Source organism: Embiotoca jacksoni, unplaced genomic scaffold (assembly GCF_022577435.1).
Source record: "Embiotoca jacksoni isolate LCO1_2020_lvr unplaced genomic scaffold, fEmbJac1.0.p SCAF_54, whole genome shotgun sequence".
Taxonomy (NCBI): Eukaryota; Metazoa; Chordata; class Actinopteri; family Embiotocidae; genus Embiotoca; species Embiotoca jacksoni.
Window position 1 is genome coordinate 286763 of NW_027185408.1, and position 27043 is coordinate 313805.

The 27043-nt window shown below is 46.3% G+C and overlaps 3 protein-coding genes across 4 annotated transcripts; 2 read left to right on the forward strand and 1 right to left on the reverse strand.

The window, feature by feature from the left end:
• The first annotated feature begins 1815 nt into the window (after positions 1 to 1815).
• LOC138212249 (NACHT, LRR and PYD domains-containing protein 12-like) lies at positions 1816 to 11474 on the forward strand. Its single transcript, XM_069172553.1, is given in 14 exon segments — positions 1816 to 1906; positions 2403 to 2538; positions 4358 to 4412; positions 4557 to 4779; positions 5046 to 6849; positions 6938 to 7111; positions 7235 to 7408; positions 7713 to 7886; positions 8010 to 8183; positions 8488 to 8661; positions 10117 to 10290; positions 10649 to 10695; positions 10852 to 11372; positions 11374 to 11474. Coding segments are annotated over 14 exon segments (3975 nt in total). The 3' UTR covers positions 11428 to 11474.
• Positions 11475 to 12948: 1474 nt separating this feature from the next.
• Positions 12949 to 27043, forward strand: LOC138212250 (mitotic checkpoint serine/threonine-protein kinase BUB1-like). 2 transcript variants are annotated; one of them, XM_069172555.1, is made up of 24 exons: positions 12949 to 13025; positions 13168 to 13227; positions 13677 to 13815; positions 13902 to 14098; positions 14186 to 14226; positions 14306 to 14373; positions 14473 to 14522; positions 14633 to 14835; positions 14923 to 15074; positions 15274 to 15599; positions 15681 to 15718; positions 15824 to 15940; positions 16143 to 16253; positions 22758 to 22839; positions 22988 to 23069; positions 23167 to 23344; positions 23445 to 23505; positions 23612 to 24303; positions 24900 to 25000; positions 25527 to 25688; positions 25788 to 25945; positions 26057 to 26234; positions 26311 to 26417; positions 26587 to 27043. In XM_069172555.1, the coding sequence occupies exons 1-24, from the start codon at positions 13003 to 13005 to the stop codon at positions 26783 to 26785; spliced, it is 3525 nt and encodes a 1174-aa protein (XP_069028656.1). In that variant the 5' UTR covers positions 12949 to 13002; the 3' UTR covers positions 26786 to 27043. The 2 variants fall into 2 exon arrangements, with proteins under 2 accessions (XP_069028656.1, XP_069028655.1); XM_069172554.1 differs by lacking the exon at positions 12949 to 13025 and having other exon boundaries at positions 13054 to 13227.
• On the reverse strand, positions 16460 to 20325 carry LOC138212254 (uncharacterized). The gene has a single exon (XM_069172557.1). It carries the CDS (start codon positions 18344 to 18346, stop codon positions 17291 to 17293), a length of 1056 nt encoding a protein of 351 aa, XP_069028658.1. The 5' UTR covers positions 18347 to 20325; the 3' UTR covers positions 16460 to 17290.

A 27043-nucleotide genomic window follows, 5' to 3' on the forward strand; every position in this document is an offset into this window, starting at 1 on the left:
GTAGGTTACCAAGAAGGTCTCTCTGCTTGTCCTGATTGGCTGGCAACAGATTGACACCTGACCAACCAATACGGTGAGGACACGAGAGGTTCAAGGGCAACTCAAAACTGTAGGACACTTCAGGACTTTTCCAAACTACACTTCTCTGCTGATGAACACAAATGCAAATTCACTGTTACAGAATTACAAAGAAACACATGTAAACAAATTAGCAGGACGCTACAAGTGTTTATGGACATATTTGAAACATGCAGAAGGAAGTTAAATACTGCAGGTATTTGAGTGAAACTCCACCTTTATTTTCTAATGAATGAGGGATTATTTTCAGATGGACCTCCAGAAAACTAATAAGAAGGAGTGACTTTAACTAACAACACCGAGATAACTCCTTAGAAAACATTGATTGAATTTCATGAGAAGTTGAATGGGAGTCTATGGAGCCGGAGGCTTTTTAGAGACAACCTCTACTGGCACTAGAAGGTATTGCAGTTTAAGACACTTCTGCATCGCCCTGATTTTAACACCCCGAAGTTACGTCCACTTTTATATACAGTCTCTTTCTGGAGACAAATGAATAAAAAGGCTGTTAAAGAAAAGTGTTTGGGATTAAAAGTCCATTTAAAGCAGAGACACCTGGAACCAGGACTGAGGACCAGATTTCAGGTCCCTGGCAGGAAGCTCAGGCTGCTTTCTGCCTCATAACAAACCAACATGTCCAACATACAGTCCTGTATGTGGTCCAAACTGCTGCTGCTTCATCTCACGTCTCTGTGCTGATCTTTGGTTGGTTTGTCAGCTCCATCTAGTGGACAGACAGCAGAGCTGCATCATGTGATGTTGGATTTCTCTGCCACAGGTTAGACTGGTTCTGACGTCACTCTGATGCTTTTAGACTCCGACTCTGAAGTTATGAGGAAGTGATGGCGTCCTCAGATCAAACGCTCTCAGACACCAGGACTGACGAGGGACAACGAGCAGCTTCTTCTCTCTGAATCTTTCCTCCACACTCGAAGGTGGAAAGTGTCTGGAAGTGGACCTGAAGTCGAGCAGGTGAGAATCCTCCCAGAGAAATCTGGACATGTCTGATGAACTCTGACCTCACCGTGTTGGATCACTGACTGGACCCTAGAAATGTTTCCTGATGTCGATCGGCTGTTTCAAAACGTCTCCTGGATGCTTGTAGGTTTAAATATTGTTTCAGAATTTCTCTGAGTTAAACTACATGACTTCAGACTGATTTCCAGGATTGTTGTTGGTGATTACCTGGTAAAGTGAACATCAGTCTGACCGTTATCTGATCTGGAGTCTTCAGTGAAAAATTTCAGAGAATGTCAGAATTGGTTGAACAACTTTGATCAACTGTAAACAGAAGAACATTTATTTTAACCTTTTAATACCTGCAGTGTTCAAACAGCCGTCTTACAGCACTGAGACACTCGGTTTCACTCAACACCTCCATCACTAACATTTTGGGGATGAAAAGTTATTTCAACATTTTTATAACGTTGTTGCAGATTTGGGGATTTTAATAAATATCTTGAGGACGCACAAATTCTAGAATTAAAGATTTATTTACTGAGTCAAATTTTAAAACATCAACTATATTTGGTGTTCAACATTCTGTATTTGTGGAGGAATCTGGGGAAACTTTAAGAAGTTTTAGGCTAGTCCTGTTCAGGGCTCAAAGGTGTCTGTCAGTCCTGAGTTTTAGAGCCATGTTACAGACAGTGATGAGAACTAATGTGTCCTGTGCTGTGAATGTTGTTGTACGTACTGAGCAGGTTGTTGTGTTTGTGTGAAGCTGTGGGCTCTGCTATGGATCAGTGGGAGGACAAAGAGGACGGAGTCCGTCCCTCTAAAACCACTCTGTGTGGGGAACATGAGAGCCGGACCGAAGCTCAGAGGTGAGACGACCGTCTCTAACTGTCCACGACTCTTCTCCACGTCACAGCTCAGCACTCACATCACTGCACCATCATTATTCTCACTCAGAGCTCTGTGTGTTCTGTTGAAGAACAAAGCAGCAGCTCAGACCTGCTGGACCTGGACCTGGACCTGGACCAGGACATGGACCTGGACCTGGACCTGGACCTGTTCCCAGCTGTGTGTCCATGAAGAGGGACCGGCCTGTGGGCCGATCTATTACCTTCAAAGATAGACACGACTCTGTTGAACAAAGGTAATAACGTGAAATATTTGTTATTTGATATCAAACCCTCCTGATCTCATCACCATCACCTCAGCTCAGAGGATCAAAGGACGTCAGACTCAGATTCTTTAGTCTCTTTAGTTCAGCAATGCCAGTTTGTTGGAACTGCAGGTTCATGGAAACACACTGGATGTATTCATGTTTCTGTTAGCGTCCAACAAAACACACAATCTGCAGGGTTAAAACTGAAAGCTCCACATCTCTGTTTCCATCAGGATCCTTCAGCAGGAACCAGATTCTCCTGAACCCAGCTGTGTGTCCTTGAAGAGTGACCGGTCTATGATGCAACCTATTTACTTCAAAGATGGACACCAGTCTGTTGAACAAAGGTAATAATGTAAAAAAATGTAGATTTCTAACTGGACCTGTATTCAGGCAGCTGCTTGTTAACCCTCCTGTTATGTTTGTTTCTTCGGTACAGCAATGATGTTCCCGGGTCAATGTGACCTGGTGCATGTTTAATCATCCAAAAGTTGTCAGAAACCAAAGAATCCTAATAAATATAGTTTGTACCTCATCACCAACACCATTACTAACAATTCAATCAGTGTTTAGTGGAATGGAGTTATTCACCCCTCCATAGATCATAGTTCAATGAGGATAACTCACTCGTTTTCATGAAAAATACGTGTTCAAACTATTTATTTAGGTACACTGGAAAAACCTAGATATAAATCTCATTAGTCTACCATAACATGTATTTTATCCTCAATTTTATTTGCATCTTGAAACTTTCTTTTTTTCATGGGGTGATGTAGATAAATAGAAATGAGACACCTCTGCTGTTCAGGGTCATATTGACCCACTCACTCAAAATCAAGCCAAATGAGTCATAAGGATTGTGTTTCATCCAGCTCCTTCCACTTCTCCCCCAAAACACGTGTCCCTTCTAGATTAGTCATTTCTACAATGACTTTCTGTATTGAGTTTTGAATGACCAGCTCAAAAGCTGACTTGATGTCTGTGATACGAGTCACTACCATCCTGGTTGGACCTGGCACTGTCTTTACGATGTTTTTGGCAGACAGTCTCAGCTGATATGTATCAGGTGAGGATGACCGCTGTATTTCATGATTTGTTGACACGAATGTCTCGCTTGGAGGAACAGGTATATCACTTTCCTCATCTGATGGTTCATAATCAGTCCCATTATAATCTGAATTGACCTCAACATGGTCTTCATCTTCAGACACATCCTCCTCTATTTCACTGTCGTGATGAAGGATGTGCTCCAGAGCCTCCAGGGCGGTCATCCTTTAGTTTCTGTTGCTCATGTTGTCCTACAGTAAGCTGCTGAGTTGTATCTGCAGAGTGTATAGTTGGTAGGACTCCTAAGACACCATTTTGTATGTTTCGGCCCTCTCCTGCTAAGTGTGGGTGGAGGTTTCCTGCAGGAAAGAAAAGGTTCCCTTCAAAATAGTATCTGTATTTCTAACACAGGTGGTAGTTAGAAAGAGAGTGTGAGAGATTGGGATGAAATAGGTGTGTGTGTGTGTGTGTGTGTGTGTGTGTGTGTGTGTGTGTGTGTGTGTGTGTGAGTGTGTGTGTGTGTGTGTGTGTGTGTGTGTGTGTGTGTGTGAGAGAGAGAAATGTGGTGAAACATGGTGAGAGGAAGTAAGAAAGACTGTCTCACATTTTCAAAGAAAGAAATGATCTAAACTTGACACTTTTGACCCCTTACAGTCTCAACTTTCACTGCCGGGTCAAATTGACCCGAACATCATCTCTGTAATATAAACCTGCAGGGAGGGGTTGCAAATATATGATATTAAAAAAAAAAAAAAAGTACTTAAATTGATTAGACTAATTAAGGCAAGCAGAAGAAGTTTGATACAGAAAAAGTACTTCAGGCCGAGCTTTGAGTGAGTTTTTTTGAATCATAAAGCAGCAACAGAGAATCTCCTGCACATCACCTGCAGGGTTTAAACCCACTGAATCCAAAGGTTGATAAAAGTCTGAAGATCAAAGGTAAGAATGAGAAATACTGGCGTCTGACTGGATTAGTGATTTAAAATGGATGTTTTGTCTTCCTGTTCAGCTTCTGTCAGTTGTTGGTTGTCTTGGTAACTAAAAACATGAAGTCTCTTTACTTTATGTTTCTGGATTAATAGTGACCAAACATCTTCTGTTTTGATGTTGACTTTACAGAGTTGATCAGCAGGACTCAGACGTTCCTGAAACAAACCTGGACTCCATATTTCTGGTGTGTAAACACACAAACTAAATAGTGAATTATCAAAACTCACATTCTCCCTGCTGCACTCTGTAGACCAGCAGGATTTCAGTCCATATTTAAAATGATCTGATACGTTCTGTGTATTAAAGTTGACATATTTCTCTGTTTCAGCTGCTTGAGGAGAACATGATCAGTTTTGTAAAGAACGAGCTGAAGAAGATGCAGAAAATCCTGAGTCCAGATTACCCAGAATGCTTAGAGAGTCAGAGTGAGGATGAGGAGGTGTTGGAGGGTGAGGATGAAGAGCAGAGGAGGAGCAGAGAGTCATTTCTGAAGATCACACTACACTTCCTGAGGAGACTGAAGCAGGAGGAGCTGGCTGACCGTCTGCAGAGCAGTAAGAGGATTTTAACAGCTGGAACATGATGGAAAGAGGAAACATGGGAGAAACTTAGATTTCCAAACTCTGCTGTTAATATGATGCAAACATCTTCATCACATCTGTGAATTCTTCTGGACTGAAAACAGCCAGAAACTGTTTGTTCTCAACTGATGTGAAGAAATTATTTCATGGCGACACAAAATGTCAAATGTTAAAAAGTTTATCTTCAGGTTTACTGAGACATTCACTTGTTGTTTGTTTGTTTGTTTGTTTTTTAGGAACTGTTGCTGCAGAGTATCGACAACATCTTCAATCCAACCTGAGGAAGAAGTTCCAGAGTGTGTTTGAGGGGATTTCTAAAGCAGGAAACCGAACCCTTCTGAATGAGATGTACACAGAGCTGTACATCACAGAGGGAGGGACTGCAGAGGTCAATGATCAACATGAGGTCAGACAGATTGAAACAACATCCAGGAAACCAGACAGACCAGAAACAACCATCAGACAAGAAGACATCTTTAAAGACTCACCTGGAAGACATGAACCAATCAGAACAGTGCTGACAAAGGGAGTGGCTGGCATCGGGAAGACAGTGTTAACACAGAAGTTCACTCTGGACTGGGCTGAAGACAAAACCAACCAGAACATCCAGTTCATGTTTCCGTTCACTTTCAGAGAGCTGAATGTGCTGAAAGAGAGAAAGTTCAGTTTGGTGGAACTGGTTCATCTCTTCTTCACTGAAACCAAAGCAGCAGGAATCTGCAGCTTTGAACACTTCCAGGTTGTGTTCATCTTTGACGGTCTGGATGAGTGTCGACTTCCTCTGGACTTCCACAACAATGAGATCCTGACTGATGTTACAGAGTCCACCTCAGTGGATGTGCTGCTGACCAACCTCATCAGGGGGAAACTGCTTCCCTCCGCTCGCCTCTGGATAACCACACGACCTGCAGCGGCCAATCAGATCCCTGCCGAGTGTGTCGGCATGGTGACAGAGGTCAGAGGGTTCACTGACCCGCAGAAGGAGGAGTACATCAGGAGGAGATTCAGAGATGAGGAGCAGGCCAGCAGCATCATCTCCCACATCAAGACATCCAGAAGCCTCCACATCATGTGCCACATCCCGGTCTTCTGCTGGATCACTGCTACAGTTCTGGAGGACGTGTTGAAAAGAAGAGACGGAGGAGAGCTGCCCAAGACCCTGACGGAGATGTTCATCCACTTCCTGGTGGTTCAGGCCAAAGTGAAGCAGGTCAAGTATGATGGAGGAGCTGAGACAGATCCACACTGGAATGAAAAGAGCAGGAAGATGATGGAGTCTCTGGGAAAACTGGCTTTTGATCAGCTGCAGAAAGGAAACCTGATCTTCTATGAATCCGACCTGACAGAGTGTGGCATCGATATCAGAGCAGCCTCAGTGTACTCAGGAGTGTTCACCCAGATCTTTAAAGAGGAGAGCGGGCTGTACCAGGACAAGGTGTTCTGCTTCGTCCATCTCAGCGTTCAGGAGTTTCTGGCTGCTTTTCACGTCCATCTGACCTTCATCAACTCTGCTGTCAACCTGATGGGAGAACAACAAACAACATCTTTTTTGTCTAAAGTCTTCAGATTCAAAACTAAACTAAACCATCTCCACCACAGGGCTGTGGACGAGGCCTTAAAGAGTCCAAATGGACACCTGGACTTGTTCCTCCGCTTCCTTCTGGGTCTTTCACTGCACACCAATCAGATTCTCCTACGAGGCCTGCTGACACAGACAGGAAGTAGCTCACAGACCAATCAGGAAACAGTCCGATACATCAAAAAGAAGATCAGTGAGAATCTGTCTGCAGAGAGAAGCATCAATCTGTTCCACTGTCTGAATGAACTGAATGATCGTTCTCTAGTGGAGGAGATCCAACAGTCCCTGAGATCAGGACGTCTCTCCACAGATGAACTGTCTCCTACTCAGTGGTCAGCTCTGGTCTTCATGTTACTGTTATCAGAAGAACATCTGGATGTGTTTGACCAAAAGAAATACTCTGCTTCAGAGGAGGCTCTTCTGAGGCTGCTGCCAGTGGTCAAAGCCTCCAACAAAGCTCTGTACGAGGACTTATCAACCATTTCAAACACGTATCATTTTGTAAATAACAAATAAAACAGTTTGTGTTCATTGTTAATTCTTCTCTAGGCTGACTGGCTGTAACCTGTCGGAGAGAAGCTGTGAAGCTCTGTCCTCAGTTCTCAGCTCCCAGTCCTCCAGTCTGAGAGAGCTGGATCTGAGTAACAACAGCCTAAAGGATTCAGGAGTGAAGCTGCTGTCTGCTGGTCTGGAGAGTCCTCACTGTAAACTGGAGACTCTCAGGTCAGGAAACATTGGATTGTTGATCAATTAAATTATCCTTAAGGTTCATGTTGGTGCAGATGTTCAACATCTGTAAGATTTTCCTTCTTGTTTCTGGAGTTGGCGATATTTTTCTTACTCCAGTCTGTCAGGTTGTCTGATCTCAGAGGAAGGCTGTGCTTCTCTGGCCTCAGCTCTGAGCTCCAACCCCTCCCATCTGAGAGAGCTGGACCTGAGCTACAATCATCCAGGAGACTCAGGAGTGAAACTGCTGTCTGCTGGTATGGAGGATCCTCAATGGAGACTGGACACTCTCAGGTCAGGATACAGCTGGCCAATCAAACTAGTGTTGTAGTCATTTACCCAAAGTAATTTTCATTTTCATCTAAATTGACATTTCCATTAACAGACTTAAATAAATACATGGACAGTAAAAATCTGACTAAATGTTTTAAAACAGTTGTTTCAATGATTTACAGGTAAAAAACAAAAACGTTCTCCAACACGTGGAGTAGCTAGTTATTGGCCAAAGACAACAAAATATTTGTTTCATTGAAGAAAAAATATTTATTGACATAAAGAGGAAGAGAATTCAATAAAATATTTACATTTTTATTTTCAGGCTGACTGTCTGTAACCTGTCAGAGAGAAGCTGTGAAGCTCTGTCCTCAGTTCTCAGCTCCCAGTCCTCCAGTCTGAGAGAGCTGGATCTGAGTAACAACGGCCTAAAGGATTCAGGAGTGAAGCTGCTGTCTGCTGGTCTGGAGAGTCCTCACTGTAAACTGGAGACTCTCAGGTCAGGAAACATTGGATTGTTGATCAATTAAATTATCCTTAAGGTTCATGTTGGTGCAGATGTTCAACATCTGTAAGATTTTCCTTCTTGTTTCTGGAGTTGGCGATATTTTTCTTACTCCAGTCTGTCAGGTTGTCTGATCTCAGAGGAAGGCTGTGCTTCTCTGGCCTCAGCTCTGAGCTCCAACCCCTCCCATCTGAGAGAGCTGGACCTGAGCTACAATCATTCAGGAGACTCAGGAGTGAAACTGCTGTCTGCTGGTATGGAGGATCCTCAATGGAGACTGGACACTCTCAGGTCAGGATACAGCTGGCCAATCAAACTAGTGTTGTAGTCATTTACCCAAAGTAATTTTCATTTTCATCTAAATTGACATTTCCATTAACAGACTTAAATAAATACATGGACAGTAAAAATCTGACTAAATGTTTTAAAACAGTTGTTTCAATGATTTACAGGTAAAAAACAAAAACGTTCTCCAACACGTGGAGTAGCTAGTTATTGGCCAAAGACAACAAAATATTTGTTTCATTGAAGAAAAAATATTTATTGACATAAAGAGGAAGAGAATTCAATAAAATATTTACATTTTTATTTTCAGGCTGACTGTCTGTAACCTGTCAGAGAGAAGCTGTGAAGCTCTGTCCTCAGTTCTCAGCTCCCAGTCCTACAGTCTGAGAGAGCTGGACCTGAGTAACAATGACCTACAGGATTCAGGAGTGAAGCTTCTTTCTGCTGGTCTGGAGAGTCCTCACTGTAAACTGGAGACTCTCAGGTCAGGAAACAGCTGGTTGTTGATCAGTTAAATCATTCTTTAGGTTCATGTTGGTGCAGATGTTCAACATCTGCAGGATTTTCCTTCTTCAATTCAATTCAATTTTATTTACGTGGCGCCAAATCACAACACAGGTTATTTCATGGCACTTAACACATTAAAGTCCTTACAGAACATTATACAGAGAAACCCAACAATTCAACAATTCCCATATAAGCTAGGAGGGGAAAAAACTCCTCTTTAAGGGAGAAAAATTTCCAACAGAGGGAAGAAAAAGTCCCTTTAACAGGAAGAAACCTCCGACAGAACCAGGCTCAGAGGTGGGCGGAGCGTCTGTTAACAGAACCAGGCTCAGAGGTGGGCGGAGCATCTGTTAACAGAACCAGGCTCAGAGGTGGGCGGAGCATCTGTTAACAGAACCAGGCTCAGAGGTGGGCGGAGCATCTGTTAACAGAACCAGGCTCAGAGGTGGGCGGCCATCTGTCTCGATCGGTTGGGGTGAGAGGAGAGCAGAGAGAGAAAAGGACAGCATAGAGATACAAGAGAAGAACTGTTGGTGGAGACGACAAGCGCAGGGCAGAGACATGCAGCTCCATGACGGGACATCTGGAAAAGAAAGAACGGAAACTACGCGAGCGAGGGAACTGAAAGGAGACAACAGATAATAAGAAGAAACTATGGGAGAGAAAAAGATGGTGAGGTATGAGTCAGTTAAAGAGTAGGAGGAAAGAAAAGAAGCTCAGCATGTAACGAGGTCCTCCAGCAGCCTCGGCCTATAACAGCATAACTAAGGGTTGGTTCAGATCCACCTGAACCAGCCCTAACTATAGGCTTTATCAAAAAGGAACGTTTTGAGTCTAATCTTAAAGCTAGAGAGGGTTTCTGCCCCTCCAACACAAACTGGGAGCTGGTTCCACAGGGGAGGAGCCTGAAAACTGAAGCTCCGCCTCCCATTCTACTTCTGGAAACTCTAGGAACCACAAGTAGACCAGCATACTGAGAGAGAAGTGCTCTGCTAGGATTATATGGTTCTATAAGATCTCTAAGATATGATGGAGCCTGGTCATGAAGAACTTTGTAAGTCATCAAGAGAATTTTAAATTATATTGTTGATTTAACAGGAAGCCAGTGAAGAGAAGCTAAAACTGGAGAAATATGATCTCTCTTGCTAAATCCCATAAGTACTCTTGCTGCAGCATTTTGGATCAGCTGCAGGTTTTTAATGAGTAATTCGGACATCCTAACAACAAGGAATTAAAAGAATCTAGCCTAGAAGTAACAACTGCATGAATGAGTTTTTCTGCACCACGCTGAGGAAGGATTTTCCTGATTTTATTAATATTCCGTAGATGAAAGATGGCAGTTCTGGAGATTTGCTTTATATGGTGTCTAAAGGACAAGTCCTCATCAAAGATGATCTTGTTTCTGGAGTTGATGATATTTTTCTGACTCCAGTCTGTCAGGTTGTCTGATCTCAGAGGAAGGCTGTGCTTCTCTGGCCTCAGCTCTGAGCTCCAACCCCTCCCATCTGAGAGAGCTGGACCTGAGCTACAATCATCCAGGAGACTCAGGAGTGAAGATGCTGTCTGCTGGTCTGGAGGATCCTCACTGGAGACTGGACACTCTCAGGTAAGGACAGACAACCAGAGCTCACACAGTGCAGTTTTGTCTCATTGATTTGACTTCATGTGTTGTTGGTCAGGTCCATCATCATGAAGGATGACTTGTTTCTCTAGTTTCTGTTCAGAGGAGTGAGGAGGTCTGAGTTAGGAAACATGTGGATCCTCAGAACCCTTATTTCCACATCACTTCTTCTTCAGGTGTTTTCCTCACAGACAGCAGTGAAACCATCAGAGAGACAGTTGACACTGATGAGTTTCAGCCTGTTTCTGTGTCTCACTGACAAACTGAGGAACTCTGCTTCATGTTGAACAGCAGTTAGGACTCCTGTTGGATAGAAAATCATTGTGACTGTTTCTTCCTCCAGGGTGGACCATGGTGGAGAGCAGAGGTTAGAACCTGGTCTGAGGAAGTGTAAGTTTGACTGATACACAAGAGAAGCCTGACAAAAAGTATCGTCATTAAACTTTCTATGAACAAACAACAAGTCAGGAAGTAAAGAAAGAAAAAAGCCATCAGATGTGTCAGATGATAAACTGCAGCTGTGTCGTGTCTTTTTCTCTCCATCAGATTTCTGTGAACTTGAACTGGACACAAACTCAGTAAACAGAAAACTCAAACTGTCTGACAACAACAGGAAGGTGACACTGGTGGAAGAAGATCAGTCATATCCTGATCATCCAGACAGATTTGACTACTGGTGGCAGCTGCTGTGTAGACGTGGTCTGACTGGTCGCTGTTACTGGGAGGTCGAGTGGAGAGGAAAGGTCAATATAGCAGTGAGTTACAGAGGAATCAGAAGGAGAGGAAACAGTAATGACTGCAGGTTTGGAGGGAACGATCAGTCCTGGAGTCTGTACCGCTCTGAGGGTGGTCATTACGCTATCTTACACAATAACACAGTAACATCCTCTTCCTCCTCCTCATCTTCCCCCTCCTCCTCCTCCTCCTCCAACAGAGCAGCAGTGTATGTGGACTGTCCTGCTGGCACTCTGTCCTTCTACAGAATCTCCTCTGACACTCTGATCCACCTCCACACCTTCAACACCACATTCACTGAACCTCTGTATCCTGGATTTAGGTTATTTTCATTTGGTTCCTCAGTGTCTCTGTGTTCTCTGTAGGAGGAAGAGTCTGTGGAAGTGACAGCAGCTTTAAATGTTGATGGTGGATGAAGTTTCTCTTTGGTTCACCGTTGAATCACAGATTGTGATGTCACAATATGTTTTGTGTCAGAAGTAGTGAAATGATGTCCTCACCTCTGAACTTTGACCTTCACTTCCATGTGGACAGATGAAGGTCAAACTGAGCTCTTTGGCTGATAAACATCAGCAGATTCTGGAAACCTGCTGCAAGATGGCCTGAAAATAACTTTTACACTCGTCATGAATCCTGTTGAAATGTTTTCTGTGTTTGAGTTGATGAAATAAAACGTGAATATTTGAATAAAGTTTCATTTAATGTGTGTTTTCTGCCGGGTTGTTTAATATGTTGTTAGAACAAACTGAGTCCACCCCTGTGTGATCTCCCTGAAAGGTTCTGCTTCTGTTCTGCTTCTTAATGTGAGAAAACCAACAACGACGTCACCCGTCGGTTTGTGAACGGATGTTTTAAACCCTCCGTTATGACATTCAGCCGTCGACATCTCCGCCAGAAATGACCATATTTGGACGAGCTGGGGAGGAGGGAGGGGTCTAACGGAGACGGAGGACACTATGCCCCGCCCACCGATACAGGAAACATGACTTCCTCCCAGGCCTGTCAATCAAACATACACGCCCCCAAACATAACAATGTTCAAGGTGTGAACTACTGCCCGTTCTGTCATCATCACCTACGACTCCACGTCATCACTTGAGTATCAATGTCGTCGTCTCCGTCCCGTCGTCGTCGTCTCCGTCCCGTCGTCAGCACCGACTGTTTCCTGGGCAACGATATCTGGCCTCAACTTCCTGTTTACGGCCTACAAGTGTGAATCATCCAGAAAGTTTTGTCACGATGTGAACGAACCAAACCGTGGTTCAGTTTGATCCGGACGGAAACGTTCTCTTTTAGTCAGATCAGATTCTGGTACTTTGGTCCGAGGCTCCTTTCACACAATTCACAATTCAGTTTATTTTAATTTAAGAAATCAAGTAAAACGTTCGATATAAAGATAGAAATGCTCTATAATTAAAATCCACTAATTAAAGTCAAATCAAAATGACACTTTTATAGACACATATTTTCTTATGTGTCAGCTTTTTGTAATTTTTCTTTTCTTTTTTTCAGAACTTTATTGAACAAGATGTAAGTTTACAAACAGTGTAGATTAACACTCATTATTTCGTACAGAAAAGGCAGCAATGTGGAGATAACCAGACAGTAAATAACAAACAACAAAAGGAACAAAGAAAATACAAATGAATAAACATACATCGATTTAAATACATAAATTCCCTCGATGCAAAAGTATTTTTGTTTTGTGTTTGCGCCCCACGGTAGACGTCACGCGTTGGGGGCGTGGCTTTACGACACTCTGAAACGCTATTGGCTGAGCGTTAAATTTGAAACGTAACGGGAGCAGCGAGCAGCAGCTCGGAGGACGGAAACACCACAAACGATGGAACTTATCAGCAGAAAACGGATTTGTTCATCCAGTCGTCCCGATAAGAGTTTCATATATCCACAGCAGAGGAGTTAAATTACTTGTTTTGTTCAGACGTCTTAAAAACTCTTCAAATGGACATCGCTGCGTATTTACAGTAAGTCGCGCGGACGTTAGCCGGTGTTAGCTGACTGCTAACGTATTGCTGTGTTATGAGCACTTTATAAAAGATTTAACTTTTATAAAATGGCCTTAACGTTCCTTCATTTTCATGGATTTCTCCGACTTTATTTTTGTAGGTGTTTTGAAGACAGTTTGTCCTCGTACACGGGAGACGACCCACTGGATCCGTGGGACAAGTGAGTAACGGGATTGTTTTTAAATGAGGAAACGTTCGTCTCTTTATTGTCTGTAACGGAGAGAATTAGAGAAAACACACTTTAACAGCAAAAACAATACAAATGCACATCTGAAATCACACCAGGCATCACTTCAAACTATGGACATAAGAGACATTTGCATTAAAAGCTTGAGTTGTCATGAATACAGACTCAGCTCCGAGTATGAAGGTATCAGCTGTGCATCTGTTATATTTCTTTAAGAAGTGTTTAAAGAAGTCTTCCTCTTGTGTTCCAGTTTTTATTGACCTTTAAAAGCTTCTTTTTTTGACCTTCCTGTGATTATCCGGTTCCTACCTCAGATCCATTTGTTTCATTCTCTTATTTTTTTAGCTTCATGTCTCCCAACCTGGATGTTTTGTTATATTGTGTGATTGACAGCTCAGTGTCCCCCCTCCTCCCCCCATCAGGTTGGTGGAGTACCTGGAGCAGATGCGACCGGCGGAGGGCGGCGGGATGTCGCTGGTGTTGGACAGCCTCGTCCAGAGATTTCTGAACGTGGAGCGATACGCCAACGACGTCAGATACGTGAACTACTGCATCAAATGCGTGAGTCCGGACTTCAAACACGACGACGGCGTGAAGCGGTCACGCCTTTTTCCTTCTTCACGCTTCTCTTCCCGCGTCTTCGGCAGGCGAGGCACCGGTCCGACCCCGTCGCCCTGTACAGCCACGTTTTCAGCCACGGCGTCGGCAGCGGGACGGCTGCTCTGTACACAGCCTGGGCCCGGCAGCTGGAGCTCCGGGGGATGGACGAGCAGGCGGACGCCGTGTACCAGAAAGCGGTGGAGAACCGGGCCCGGCCGGCCGACGCCGTCCTGCACGAGTACAGGTAAACCAGATGTTTTGGAGGTGTCCGATTCAGCACTTCAAACTGTAGAACGACGTGTCACCGACAGGACCTTTTTAAATCCTGCAGGCGGTTTCAGACCAGAACCAGGATCCCGGCGCCGGCCTCAGGTGGGACTTCTGGTTCTCCTCCGTTGGTTTCTTTTTAAAAGTCCCGTCTGCTGTCTTGACTTTTATTTCGTGAAAGCAGGTCGGACCGCGCTGCAGAACTCCCACTTGACCGATCAGATGTCCTCCGACGGACAGGCTCAGAGCGTGGTGGGTGTGCGTCTCCGTGGTAACGGTTTAATAACGCAGCGTTATCCTGTGTTTTTGTTTTTTAAACCTCGCTAACACCCTCTGTGCTCTCTGTCCCAGCCGTCTGTGGAGTGCCCGTTAAAAATGTCTCTGAACAGGACGACCGTGACGTAAGTGGACGGTTTCAGTTTTAGGATCTTTTTTTTAGATTGTATTGTGTTGTTTTTAATTAGTTGACTCAAATAACTCCAGGATGTCTCATCCACGGTCTCCTCCGCAGAGTGTCCCGCTCGGAGACGTCGGGGACGATCCCGTCCGGCCGGAGCTCCGGGGTTCAGAACATGTCCGAGTACCTGGAGGACGAACTCGTCTGCGAAGGATCCGAACTTTGTTTCGAGGAGGTCCGAGCTCAGAAATACTTCCGTAAACTCCAGGAGAGACGGGAGGAGCAGGAGGAGGAGGAGGAGGAGCGGAGGGAAACCGGTGAGTCAGCGCTTTCTCAATCTACCGTTTAAAAAGAAAAACCTTCATTAAGTGAGATTATGACGTGGTTTTTGGTTTGGCTTGAAGCGGAGAAGGAGCAGAAGGAGCAGAGGGAGCAGAAGGAGCAGAGGGAGCAGAGGGAGCAGAAGGAGGGAGTCCGCAGCCTGACAGGTTTGCTGGAGTTCATGAACCAGGATCTGGGGTGTTTCGCTGTTTCAGGACCGGCTGAGTCTCAGGAGGTGAAACTTCAAACTCCTTCAATGCTGCATTAACAGTTAAATATAAAAACTACAACAGAGTAAAAAGTAAAGAGACAATTAAATATTTATTCAATCAAAGGCTGCTTTTAAACATCTGAAACCTGGTATGTCTGGTTCTTCAACATTTAAGCAGGAAACTCATCTCATGAGAAAACATCCTTTTCCTTGTTTTTTTCAGCTCTGTGCAGCAGAACCAGCCACCAGTGGGAACCCGGATCCTTCCCAGCATGCCTCTGGGTGTCCCCGACCCTCCGACCGCCTGAGCAGCAGGAACTCTCTGGGCCTGAGGTTGCACACCGAGCCGACCTTCATCCACGAGGCCGCCGAACCTCCTCCTCCTCCTCCTCCTCCTCCTCCTCCTCCTCCTCAGCAGACAGACGCTCTGCGCTCTGAGATTTCCCATCATGCCTCTGTGCCGGCAGATGCGGAGCCGCCGCTCCACGAACCCGCCGATGTTCCCCACCAGGACGCCGGAGAACCGGAGGAGGCCGACGGCACGCAGCAGTGAGTCGAGTCCTCCTGCAGCGCGTCGGCCATCTGAGAATCTTTTCTTTCTTCATCTTGTTTTTGTTTTTTGTTTCTCAGAGACGTCGGTGAACCGCCAGCAGAGCAGAAACTGGACGGTAAGTAAACCGCCCGTTCACCAGCAAGCTCCTCCCCCTTTCTGTCCCTCTCAGCTTCCTGTGACCGTCCCCACACCTCCCTCTCTCTCTCTGCGTCTCCCTCAGTGTCTCACGGCGGGACGTCCAACCTGTCTCGCGTCACTCCCAACACCTCTCTGGGCTTCGTTCAGGCCACGCCCTCCAGGGTGCCGTCGCCCACCGTCAACACGAGGGAGGCGCTGGGTGAGCACAACCGTCGGATGGGGAGGGGGGAGGAGGTGAAACTCATGTAAAACTCCTCAGATTACATCTCAGTGTTGCTATGGAAACGTAAATAGAGCTAACCCTACTTTTACTGCGAATTCGCCGCAGCTCTCTGAGCGCACCGTTTCTAGTTGACGTAGTTTGTCCGGCGCCATCGAACCGTCTCCGTGTCGTCTCTCAGGTGTGATCATGGACATGTTCATGGCCCCGACGTTCCTCGAAGACCCGTTCGGCGACGCCTCGGCGCTCCACGCCGCCGAGCGGGAGTTGGACGCCGGCGGCCCGACGAACGGTAAATACGCAGCGAACTGTGTTTGTTTACATGAAGAACATTTCTACAAGTGGAATCTGTCACCTGTGTTGAACATCAACTTCTGAACTATTAAATATGATTATTACTCTTCTGTCCTCAGAGTAGGTGTCAGACCACACTTCGACAGATAGCGAACATACTGTTGTATAGAGAGTCAGACGAAGAAGTAAAGTTGAATGAACGTTTACTGTTTGTTTTCCTCTTCTCGTGTACAACAATCTTTTTTGTAAAACTGAAATAAGGACAAAATAAATCACTCAATCAGTATGTATGTCAAAATAAAATGACATATCTTCTCTGATGTACCACACAGAATAAAACACTGCTAAATTACCTTCCTTTTCAACAAACAAGGCATGGCTTGATCATTAACATTTTTCATCACAATGCTTTACCTTAACTTAGATGCTAAAAAATACTAGCTCCATAAAAACGTCCCTCTTTATGTTCAAGTTCTATGTAATCATTCAATAAGCAGAACAATTCAGCACACATGATATGTTGGTACTCTCAAGCATTGCTTCTCAAGGCACTCAATGTAAGAAAGGCAGAGGATCAGCTGGTCACATGTGATCCCTCACCTCTGCTGTGAGCTGGAATCATTGCTCTGGCCACGTCATGTGACCCTATTGGCCAATGAATGAAAAGACTTCTGCTGCTTAAACTAACAGCAATAACACATGTAACCACCAGGGGGATAAATTAAAGTAATCTAAACATCAACCCAACAGACAGAACACTCCCCGCTTGGGATTGATAAATTCCACTATTTCAATTTCAGAACAGTTGAGAGTATAAGTTACTGAACTTGTATACATATATACACACATATATATATATATATATATATTTTTTTTTATTATTTTTTTTTAACAGTCTTTGACGCTCATCAGTAAGACTGTCTCAGAAACAGGCCTTAGGAAAGTCTTTGCTGAACCAGATCTTGTCACTTTCAGTTCAACTTTCCTCACTTTGCCATCTTGACTGGGGAATGTCTTCGACACCAGTGCCAGTGGTCATTCATTTCGTTTTGCTTGGCTGTCTTTAAGCAGGACTAGATCGCCTACTTGGAGGTTGGGTTTGTCTTCCAGCCATTTGTTTCGTTTTTGAAGGGTAGGAAGATATTCCTTTCTCCACCTGTTCCAAAAACAGTCTGCAAGGTGCTGCACCTGTCTCCATTGTATATGGTGGAGGTTTTTGCTACTAAAAGTCCCCATAGGAGGAACAGGAGTGCAGACTTTCTGAGTTAGCAAGAAGGATGGTGTCAGTAGAAACGGTGACTCAGGATCTGATGAGATTGGTGCCAAGGGCCTTGCATTGATAATTGCTGTCACTTCAGCCATCAACGTGGACAGTACTTCATGGGTGAGGTGTGGGGCGTTGCTTTCCTGGAGCATCGAATCTAGAATACGGCGGGACATTCCAATCATGCGTTCCCACACACCCCCCATGTGGGAAGAGTGTGGGGGGTTGAATGTCCACATGCAGCCTTCCTCTCCCAAGTACTTCCTAACTAAAGGCTCACTGGTTCCATTAATGAGCAGGCCTAACTCTCTGCAAGCGCCCTTAAAATTGGTTCCACAGTCCGAACGGATCTGTTTAACTGGGCCCCGCAAAGCAAAGAATCGCCGTAAGGCGTTGATGAAACAAGATGCATCCATTGACTCAATGAGTTCTATGTGCACTGCACGGGTGCTCATGCAGGTGAACAATACTGCCCACCTTTTGCTGTTGGCCTGGCCTCCGCGCATTCTCCTTGTGGTGACAGTCCATGGGCCAAACACATCAAGCCCCACATGGGTGAAAGGTGGTTCCATGCTCAGGCGGTCGAAGGGAAGATCCACCATCTTCTGTTCAACAGTTCTCCCTCGAAGTTTGTTACACAGGACACACTTGAGGATCATGTTGTTGATAGACCTCTTGGCTCCTATGACTCCCGCTGTGTGAACAGCACCCTCTGTGAGCACACGGCCTTGGTGCTTCACTCTTTCATGGAAATGTCTCACAAGTAGTGTTGCTACATGGCTACGTCTAGGAATGATTTGAGGGAACTTCTCAGTTACATCGATCATGGCATGCTTCAGCCTGCCTCCAACCCTTTGTAGGTCATTTTCATCAACCCACGGGCTTAGTCCTTTCAGAGGGCTGCTTTTGGGGATCGCCTTACCGGTGGTCAAGTTAGTAAACTCCTCACAGTAATTCTCTCTTTGAACGCAACTTATGATGTGATTTTGTGCTACGACCAGCTCCTCCGCTGTGAGTGGGTTTGATTATTGGTTTTGCACTTGACTTTTGTGTTTGGCACCTAGTTTCCAGTGATGAGCGAAACGCTTCAATAACGCTATAATTCGCACTAGGGCCTTCCAGGCAGAAAACCGCTCGAAACGTTGTGACCCCAAATTGGACTGGGGGCAGGAGAGTGTGGTGGCAAAAGGCCGTACTTCAACATCACTGTCAGGACGAATTAGATCATATGGCTCTTCTGAAGCTGGTGTCGTCCCAGACTGAGCAAGGAATGGAGGTCCTCTGAGCCATGTTGTGCTGGCGAGGTCAGCTGCACTTACAGATCGAGTGCCATGATCAGCGGGGTTCTGTGTGGAACACACATAGTACCATTGCTTAGGGTTTGTTGATTTCCTGATTCGTTCAAGCAAAGTGTTGTTCAAGTCTGGGCCGGTAAGTAGCACATCATTGAGAGAGATGCCATGGTGCTAGAGTCGAAAACAACCCGGATTTCTCCTGGTTTTTGTGGATGGTATACTCCAAAAATGGGTAAATACCAACATTCTTCTCCTTCTGACAGAGGTGGTGCTAGCTCAACGTGGTCACAATCAAACATTTTCTGCATGAAGGCCACAAAGTGGGCTCTCATTTCTGGTTTCTTCTCGAGAGAATGACAAAGTGAGTTTAAGCGCATTACTGCCTGTTCTCTGTTTGGAAGATGTGATCGGGGTGCTTGAAATGGAAGGAGTGCTACCCAGCTGTTACTATCATCAATGTGCATTTCTCGGTCCATGACTTTTAGGGACTGCCTATCTTCAACAGAAAGGACCACCTTTTCATCGTCTCGAGTTGTCTCAAAGATGTTCTTTCCGAGAGTGCAGTCACCTGAAGTTGGTTTGAAACTGTTTGAAGAGACTTGCTGCCAAGCTGGCATGGTATGTTTTTCTTTGACATGGATCCGGTTGGGCATGGAGTCAGGTAAGATGGACGCCCATTTTCAAGCACACTAGTGCGGAATGAGGCCACCTCTGTTGGTCTGTGGGCAGGTCCCAAACAAACATCTCCGATAATAACCCAACCGAGGTCAAGCCTCTGAGCATAAGGGGAGTCATGTGGACCATTGCGTTGTTCTCGCACCTTATGCAATCGTAGGATGTCTAGTCCCAGGAGAATGAGTATCTGGGCTTCTGGATCCAAAGGTGGTATCTTGTGAGCAATGGATCTGAGGTGAGGGTGATGTTTTGCAACCTCTGGAGAGGGGATTTCAGACCGATCTTCCGGCAGGTCATTGCATTCTATGAGAGTGGGCAGTAGGACGTTAACTGTCCCATCTAAAGATTCAACTACAAATTTGGTTGCTCTTCTCCCTGAGGTCTCTGTGGTTCCTGCACATGTGCGGAGAGTATAAGGAGCCTCTGAGCCTTGAATATGAAACAGACTGAAAAAATCTGAGCTGGCCAAGGATCTATTCCTTTGTTCATCCACCATAATATAGACTCTTTTTGCTCTGTCTGGGTGAGCGTGGGGTACACCTTGGCCAGAAGGATCTTTGAACAGGATCTGGAGCCTTTACCTATTCCACAGACCTCTGTGCACCTTGAGCTAACAGTTGGCTGAGGCACGTCTCCTTCGTACTCCCCGCCATGCTCTAAAGGGGTGTCGTTACTGACCCATGGAGGAGGTCCAGCATGTAGAGCGGCGACATGACTGTTGTCTCCACATTCAGCACATTTCAAGGTTGCTTTACAGCTCTTTGCAAAATGAGTAGTGGAGGAACAACACTTGAAACATATGCCATTTTCTTTTAGATACATCTTGTGTTCCTCTAATGATTTGGCTCTGAAACCTCTGCACTTCTTTAAGGGGTGAGGCTTCTTGTGAATTGGGCACTGTTTATCAATGTCATTGAGTTTAGTTGCTGAAACATTTGTCTGAGAAGCTGACTTGAGGTTAGAAATCAAGCCACCTACTTGAGATCCTGAACTGATTTCTGTCTTGTAAGTTGAAATGTGGCGTTTATCAAAGTCTTGTTTTCTTCCGATATACTCCGACCTTGTAACCACAGGGGTTGTTGAAAGAAAGAAACTTGGGTCGTTTCTTCGTCGTGCTTCATTACATATGAAGCTTGTAAAGAATGCAAATGGAGGGAAGGAAGTATGATGCTCCTCTTTGAACACTGAACCCTGCACAAGCCACTTCTCCTGCAAACCACGAGGGAGCTTTTCAACAACGGGGTTACACCCCTAGCGGTGTCCAAATATGACAGCCCAGGCAGATTTCCTTGAGATTTAGCAGCCTCCAATTCCTTTAATAAATCACCCAACTGTCTGAGTTTCACGGGGTCATCATGTTTAATTTTTGGGAAGTTCTCTATTTTCTCAAAGAGTGCCTTCTCCACAACTTCAGGAGAGCCATAGCACTCCTCCAAGCATTCCCAAGTTCTCTGTAGACCTACTGCTGGGTTTGCCACATGTACAGAACGAACTCTTGTTACATGCTCTGCTGACTCACTTCCCAGCCACTTCGTTAAGAGGTCAAGCTCCTCACTGCCAGTGAAGTTTAGTCCACCGATAGCATTGTAGAATGAGGACTTCCAGGCTGCATAATTTTCTGGTTTGTCGTTGAATTTAACAAGGCTGGAGTTCAGTAGCTCATGACGTAGTAAACATCTTGTGATTTCACCTACCCCGATTCTGTCGTCGGTTTGTGGGTAATATGCTGCCCTATCAACTGGAGAAGTAGGCTGCTGGCCAAAAGAGGGTTGTGCTAAAGAACTAGAATTAGCCGTTGGGAAATCATGCGGTACAATATGATGCGATTGCGTCTGCCCTTTTGGCTGTGACCTGGAGATGTCGTTTTCCTGACCCATGGAGCTTTGACAAAACTCAGGTGTTGGGCTTTTGGGCTGTGCTGTTGCATGCATATCATCATAGTAACCACTGAGGCACAGCACTGAGAGGATACCAGTGTGTACTATGGGAGTGATGAGGATGCTCTCTCAACTGCTGGTGGGGTTGTGGGACTGGCAGACATGTACTGAGTTTAGGAGCTCCACAGTCAGAGTTATGCAGCTGGGACTGTTGTTCGACATCGTCATGAGTACGCTGAGCAGCTCCTTCTGCTGTAACCTGAAGGTCCCTCTTACTCCCTCTGTGAGACTCCGGTTCAAGAGCTGCCTCCAGGACCTGAGCCTCTGCTTCAGCTGCTGCTACTTCCCTTTCACAGTTCAGAGTGGACAGCCTAGCCGCTATATGAGCTTCTTTCACTTTTAGTTCTGCCTCCTGTTGTGTAAATGCTGCACCTGCTTTAGCTGCTTGCACCTTAGCACGTGCCACCGCAGCAGCTGTTGTAGCAGATGATTTTGTTTTAGATGTGGAGGCAGAATATTCTGAAAGAGTTAAAAGGGACTCGTACGTTGAATATGAGCATCCGCGTCTGATTCCTGTTCATCATTCCTCGACATGGTGAAATAAAACAATGGCTCACACAAGCTTCCTTTCCTCTGTGTTGAAGTGCCCGCCGTGAAGTTGCTTTTTTACTCTTCTGTCCTCAGAGTAGGTGTCAGACCACACTTCGACAGATAGCGAACATACTGTTGTATAGAGAGTCAGACGAAGAAGTAAAGTTGAATGAGCGTTTACTGTTTGTTTTCCTCTTCTCGTGTACAACAATCTTTTTTGTAAAACTGAAATAAGGACAAAATAAATCACTCAATCAGTATGTATGTTAAAATAAAATGACATCTTTTCTGATGTACCACACAGAATAAAACACTGCTAAATGACCTTCCTTTTCAACAAACAAGGCATGGCTTGATCATTAACATTTTTCATCACAATGCTTTACCTTAACTTAGATGCTAAAAAATACTAGCTCCATAAAAACGTCCCTCTTTATGTTCAAGTTCTATGTAAACATTCAATAAGCAGAACAATTCAGCACACATGATATGTTGGTACTCTCAAGCATTGCTTCTCAAGGCACTCAATGTAAGAAAGGCAGAGGATCAGCTGGTCACATGTGATCCCTCACCTCTGCTGTGAGCTGGAATCATTGCTCTGGCCACGTCATGTGACCCTATTGGCCAATGAATGAAAAGACTTCTGCTGCTTAAACTAACTGCAATAACACATGCAACCACCAGGGGGATAAATTAAAGTAATCTAAACATCAACCCAATAGACAGAACAATTATTGTCAGTATTCACCTCAACTGAAGCCAGTTTCCTGCTGACCTTCATCCTCCTTTATGATTGACAGGAGGCCCCTCCTCGGTGCATCAGCCCCCCTCCGCTGCCCCGTTCACCATCTTCCAGGACAACAACGATAAAGAAAACGGAAGGTAAACAAAACAACAACTCAATCACATGTTGTTGTCAGACTGACTTTTTGTCAGTGCGAGCTCCGTTTCCACGGCAACACGGGGTTTGACTAAGAAGTGGAAAACAATCGGCAGACTCTCATGGTTTTACTTCGTGGTTTCTGCTCAGCGCTGCTGCTCGTCCCACCGAGAAGTCCAAACCCGTCCGAGCTCTGGCTCCGGTCGCGCCGCCGAAGGCAGACAAACCCAACGTGAGTTCGTTTTTACGAAGACGTCGATTCGTCACGAACACGTTTCGTCGGCGAAGTGGTGAAACAGACGTTGTTGTTTTTGTCCCCGTCTCTCCAGGACACTCCTCCCGACCCGATGCCGGACGAGAGCACCATGTGGGGCGCTCGCTACAACTCGCTCCACTCGCTGGCCGCCTGTCCCAACAGCACCTTGGACTTCGCCATGTTGGCCCAGTGCGTCTCCACGCCGTTCACTCACAAGACCCCCCTCAGCGGCAACTTCTACCAGGACCCAGGTACCGGTACCGGACCCGGACCTCCCCGCCTCACAACACGGTTCTTTTTCTTCTTCTTCTTAATCTGGTGACAAACGAAGACTTTTTCGGTTCTTCACAGAGAACAACGGCGGCGATGCTGACGACGACGCTTTCATCCGACGTCAGACCCAAAAACTCAGGTAAGCGTTGTGTCCTCAGGTAACAGAGGTTGTGATGAGCATGTCTCACTGACTGACCGACCCCCCTCCTCCCACCCTCCCTCCCCCGGTGTCTCCCCCCCTGCAGCCCCATCATGGAACAGAGTCCGACCGACGACAAGCTCTCTGAGACGGCCGTCAGCCAGCTGGTTCCCTCCTCGGCGAGGCAGGGCACCATCGTTGGGGAGGGTCTGGCTCAGCACTGCCTCGCCACCTCCTCCGTCACCTCCTCCATCACCATGATGCAGCCTCCTCCCCCCGCCGTGCTGTCCTTCAGAGACCAGACGCTCTGTCCCGCCGACTCCTCCGGGACCTCCGCGGCCTCGGCTCGACCCGGCAGCGAACCTTTTCAGATCACGGAGGAACCGGACGAACCCGCCTACGACGTTCCCATGAGCCCCGAGTGCGCGCTCAAACCGGACTGGCTGTCCGTCAGGAGCCCCGAGGCCGCGGTGGAGCCGGACCCGGACGCCTTCGTGAGTCCCCGTCGTCCCGGCGGAGCGGACGCGCCGTCCACCCGGAACCGAGACGTCCCCGTGAGTCCGGAGCAGCCGCGGCTCTGCGCCGACGAGCCCGTGATGAGTCCGCACGGAGAGCCGAGCGCCGACGTGTCCATGAACGCGGCGACGGCAGCCGTCCACCTGGTGTCGGATCCGTGGGACGACCAGCTGATCTCCGGCCTGCTGGCCTCGCTGACTCCGCCCCTCTCCGCCCACCCCTGCTGCGTCAGCTGGAGGTGTGGCGTCCCCAGCTTCTCCCCCGGGAGGACCCTCAGCATGGGTAAGAAGCACAGCTGCTGCTTCACATCTCTTATTTATTATTTACTTATATCTGTGAAGTGGGAGGAGTCAAAGCAGTTAGCTTAGCTTAGCATCAAGCCTGATAAATACACTTTACCGATCTTCAGCAATGAACATATTTTGTTTGTTTAGTCTGTATGAAATCACACGTATGATTAGGATTCAATTAAAGTCACAATAATTCGTTTGACAGTGAGTTTTAGGTTTTTTAGGTGGCTGCAATAAATAGTTATATTTAATTTCCTATCAACTACGTATGTCAGCTATCAAAAACAACTGAAAAACTAGTTTTAAAAAGGAAATTTATATTAAAAAAATCCGAGCACCGGTGCTTTTATTTAAACAAAAAACACTTTTTATCTCTTTTTGTTTATTTTGGAAGTTTTATTTTGTACATTTTGACCAAATCTATGCTGATGATGATTAATTCTCCTTTATTATCATTTTATTCTTGTGTCTGCATGTCAGTCATATAACAGTCAATAACTCACTGATGGTTTTTTCCACTCGTTGGAGGTGAAGTTATTAAAGCTGCCACTAGATGGCGTGTTCTTTAAACGTTTTGCCCTCCGACAGGAACGTCGTCCCTCCGAGTCGACGGCGTTCTCGGCGAAGGTGCGTTCGCGACCGTTTACCAGGCGACGAACCCGGTGACCTCGGAGAAGGTGGTTTTAAAGGTGAGACGTCATCTCCACGATTCGCTCTCTTTTCACAAAACTCCTCAACGGATGTGATTCTTTCTTTTTAGTGACCGCAACGTTAGTTTTTTTAGGAGATCTGCAGAACTTGAAAACTTTCCTGCGGAAACAAAACAAAGAAATGCCCCAGAAAGGGTTAAAAATTCTTAAATTAAATTCTTTTAAATGTCCTGAATATAGTTGAATGCAGCATTTGGACACATAAAAAAACAGTAAAGCTAAATCATAGCTGAATAATTTTCTTTTACATAATGAAAGCCAATATTTTGAGTCCCTGAACCTAATTTAAACTCCTTTTAAAGGATTTATTAAAGTTGCAGCGCCCCCCAGTGGTCCATTGGTATGAAACAATGTTGTTTTTTTAATGTGTTGTATGTTTTTTTTGTCTAAATCTCAGAGATTTGACTTTTCCCGTGAAACATGTCCAAACAGTCACAGTTCAGTTTATTGGATCTGAGTGACGTTGGACAGAAAGACTCTTGACGTCCAACGTGTCTCCCTGCAGGTCCAGAAGCCGGCCAACCCGTGGGAGTTTTACATCCACACGCAGCTGGACGCCCGGCTGCAGCCCGCCGTCCGTCACCTGTACGGCCGCGTCAGCTCCGCCCACCTCTTCCACGACGGCAGCGTGCTGGTCGGCGAGCTGCACGACTACGGCACCCTGCTGGTCCGCTGGTTTATAACCGCTCCTTCACGCCCAGAGAGTCTCTGCTCCTTTTTCCACGTGTGAAGTTTGATTCTTTCTTTTTTTCACCTCCACCTTCAGAACGCGGTGAACGTCTACAAATCCCTGAGCGACAAGGCGATGCCTCCGCCGCTCGTCCTGTACTTCAGCGTCTGCATCCTGCACACGTTGGAGCGGCTGCACGCCGCCCGCATCGTCCACGCCGACGTCAAACCCGACAACTTCCTGCTGGGAGAGCGGTACGCCCGCGACACCGTCGATTCTACCGACGTGGACGCGTTGACTTTGGAAGGAAACGTCTTCGTGTGTTTGTTTTATTTTTTCAAAGCTGCCGCTGTGTTTTTTTGGAGGTTCCTGGAGAACAGCTGCTTCGACCCGGACGGCGTGGACCACGGCCTCGTCCTCATCGACCTCGGACAGAGCATCGACATGCGGCTTTTCCCAGAAGGCACGGCGTTCACCGCCCGCTGTTTGACGTCGGGCTTCCAGTGCACCGAGATGCTCAGCGGGAAGCCGTGGAGCTACCAGGTGAGGACGCGCTGCCGCGGTTTGTCTTTCACACGTCTCTCCGTTTTCCTGCATCTTCACCTCGTGTGTTTTCCAGACCGACTACTTCGGGCTCGCCGGGACGGTCCACTGCATGCTGTTCGGGACGTACATGCAGGTGACGAAGGACGGCGGCGTGTGGAAGACGAACGGCATCTTCAGGAGGTAACGTCCGTCTCTGGTCCGTCTCCGCAGAGTCGTTTTGTCCGATTAATTTGTATTACTTTTAGAAACACCAATATTGTGACAACAATACGAGTCCAGTTTGAATCGGACCGGGACCAGAGGTCGTCTGACCGGGTGGAAGCTAACCGGGACTCTTCTCGTCCTCCAGGAACCCTCACGGCGACCTCTGGCTGGACTTCTTCCACGTCCTGCTCAACGTGCCGGACGGCGGCTCGGCGCCGAGCCTGCGGAGCCTCCGGTGCCGGCTGGCGTCGGTCCTGCAGCAGAACTACAGCAGCAAGCTGCCGGCGCTGCTCAGACGTCTGGTGGTGCTGCTGCTGGAGAGCCGCAAGGCGCCGCGGAGATGACGGGAAACCCAACCACAGAAACGGGTTTCAGAGAGAGAGAGAAGGGTTGAAGGTCAAAGGTCACCGCAGGAGCAGCGCTTGTTTGGACATATAAAAGAATGAAGTCATTTTTATGTACTTTACTTTGGAAATTGAATTTTCTCGGCTTTCAAATTGTAAAAACTAGAGTTTGATTTTGTTTGTTTTAAAGAATAAATGTGTTGAGGTGCAGATTGTCTTCTCTTCATCTTCAGCTGCTCTTCTAAACTTCCCTTCTGA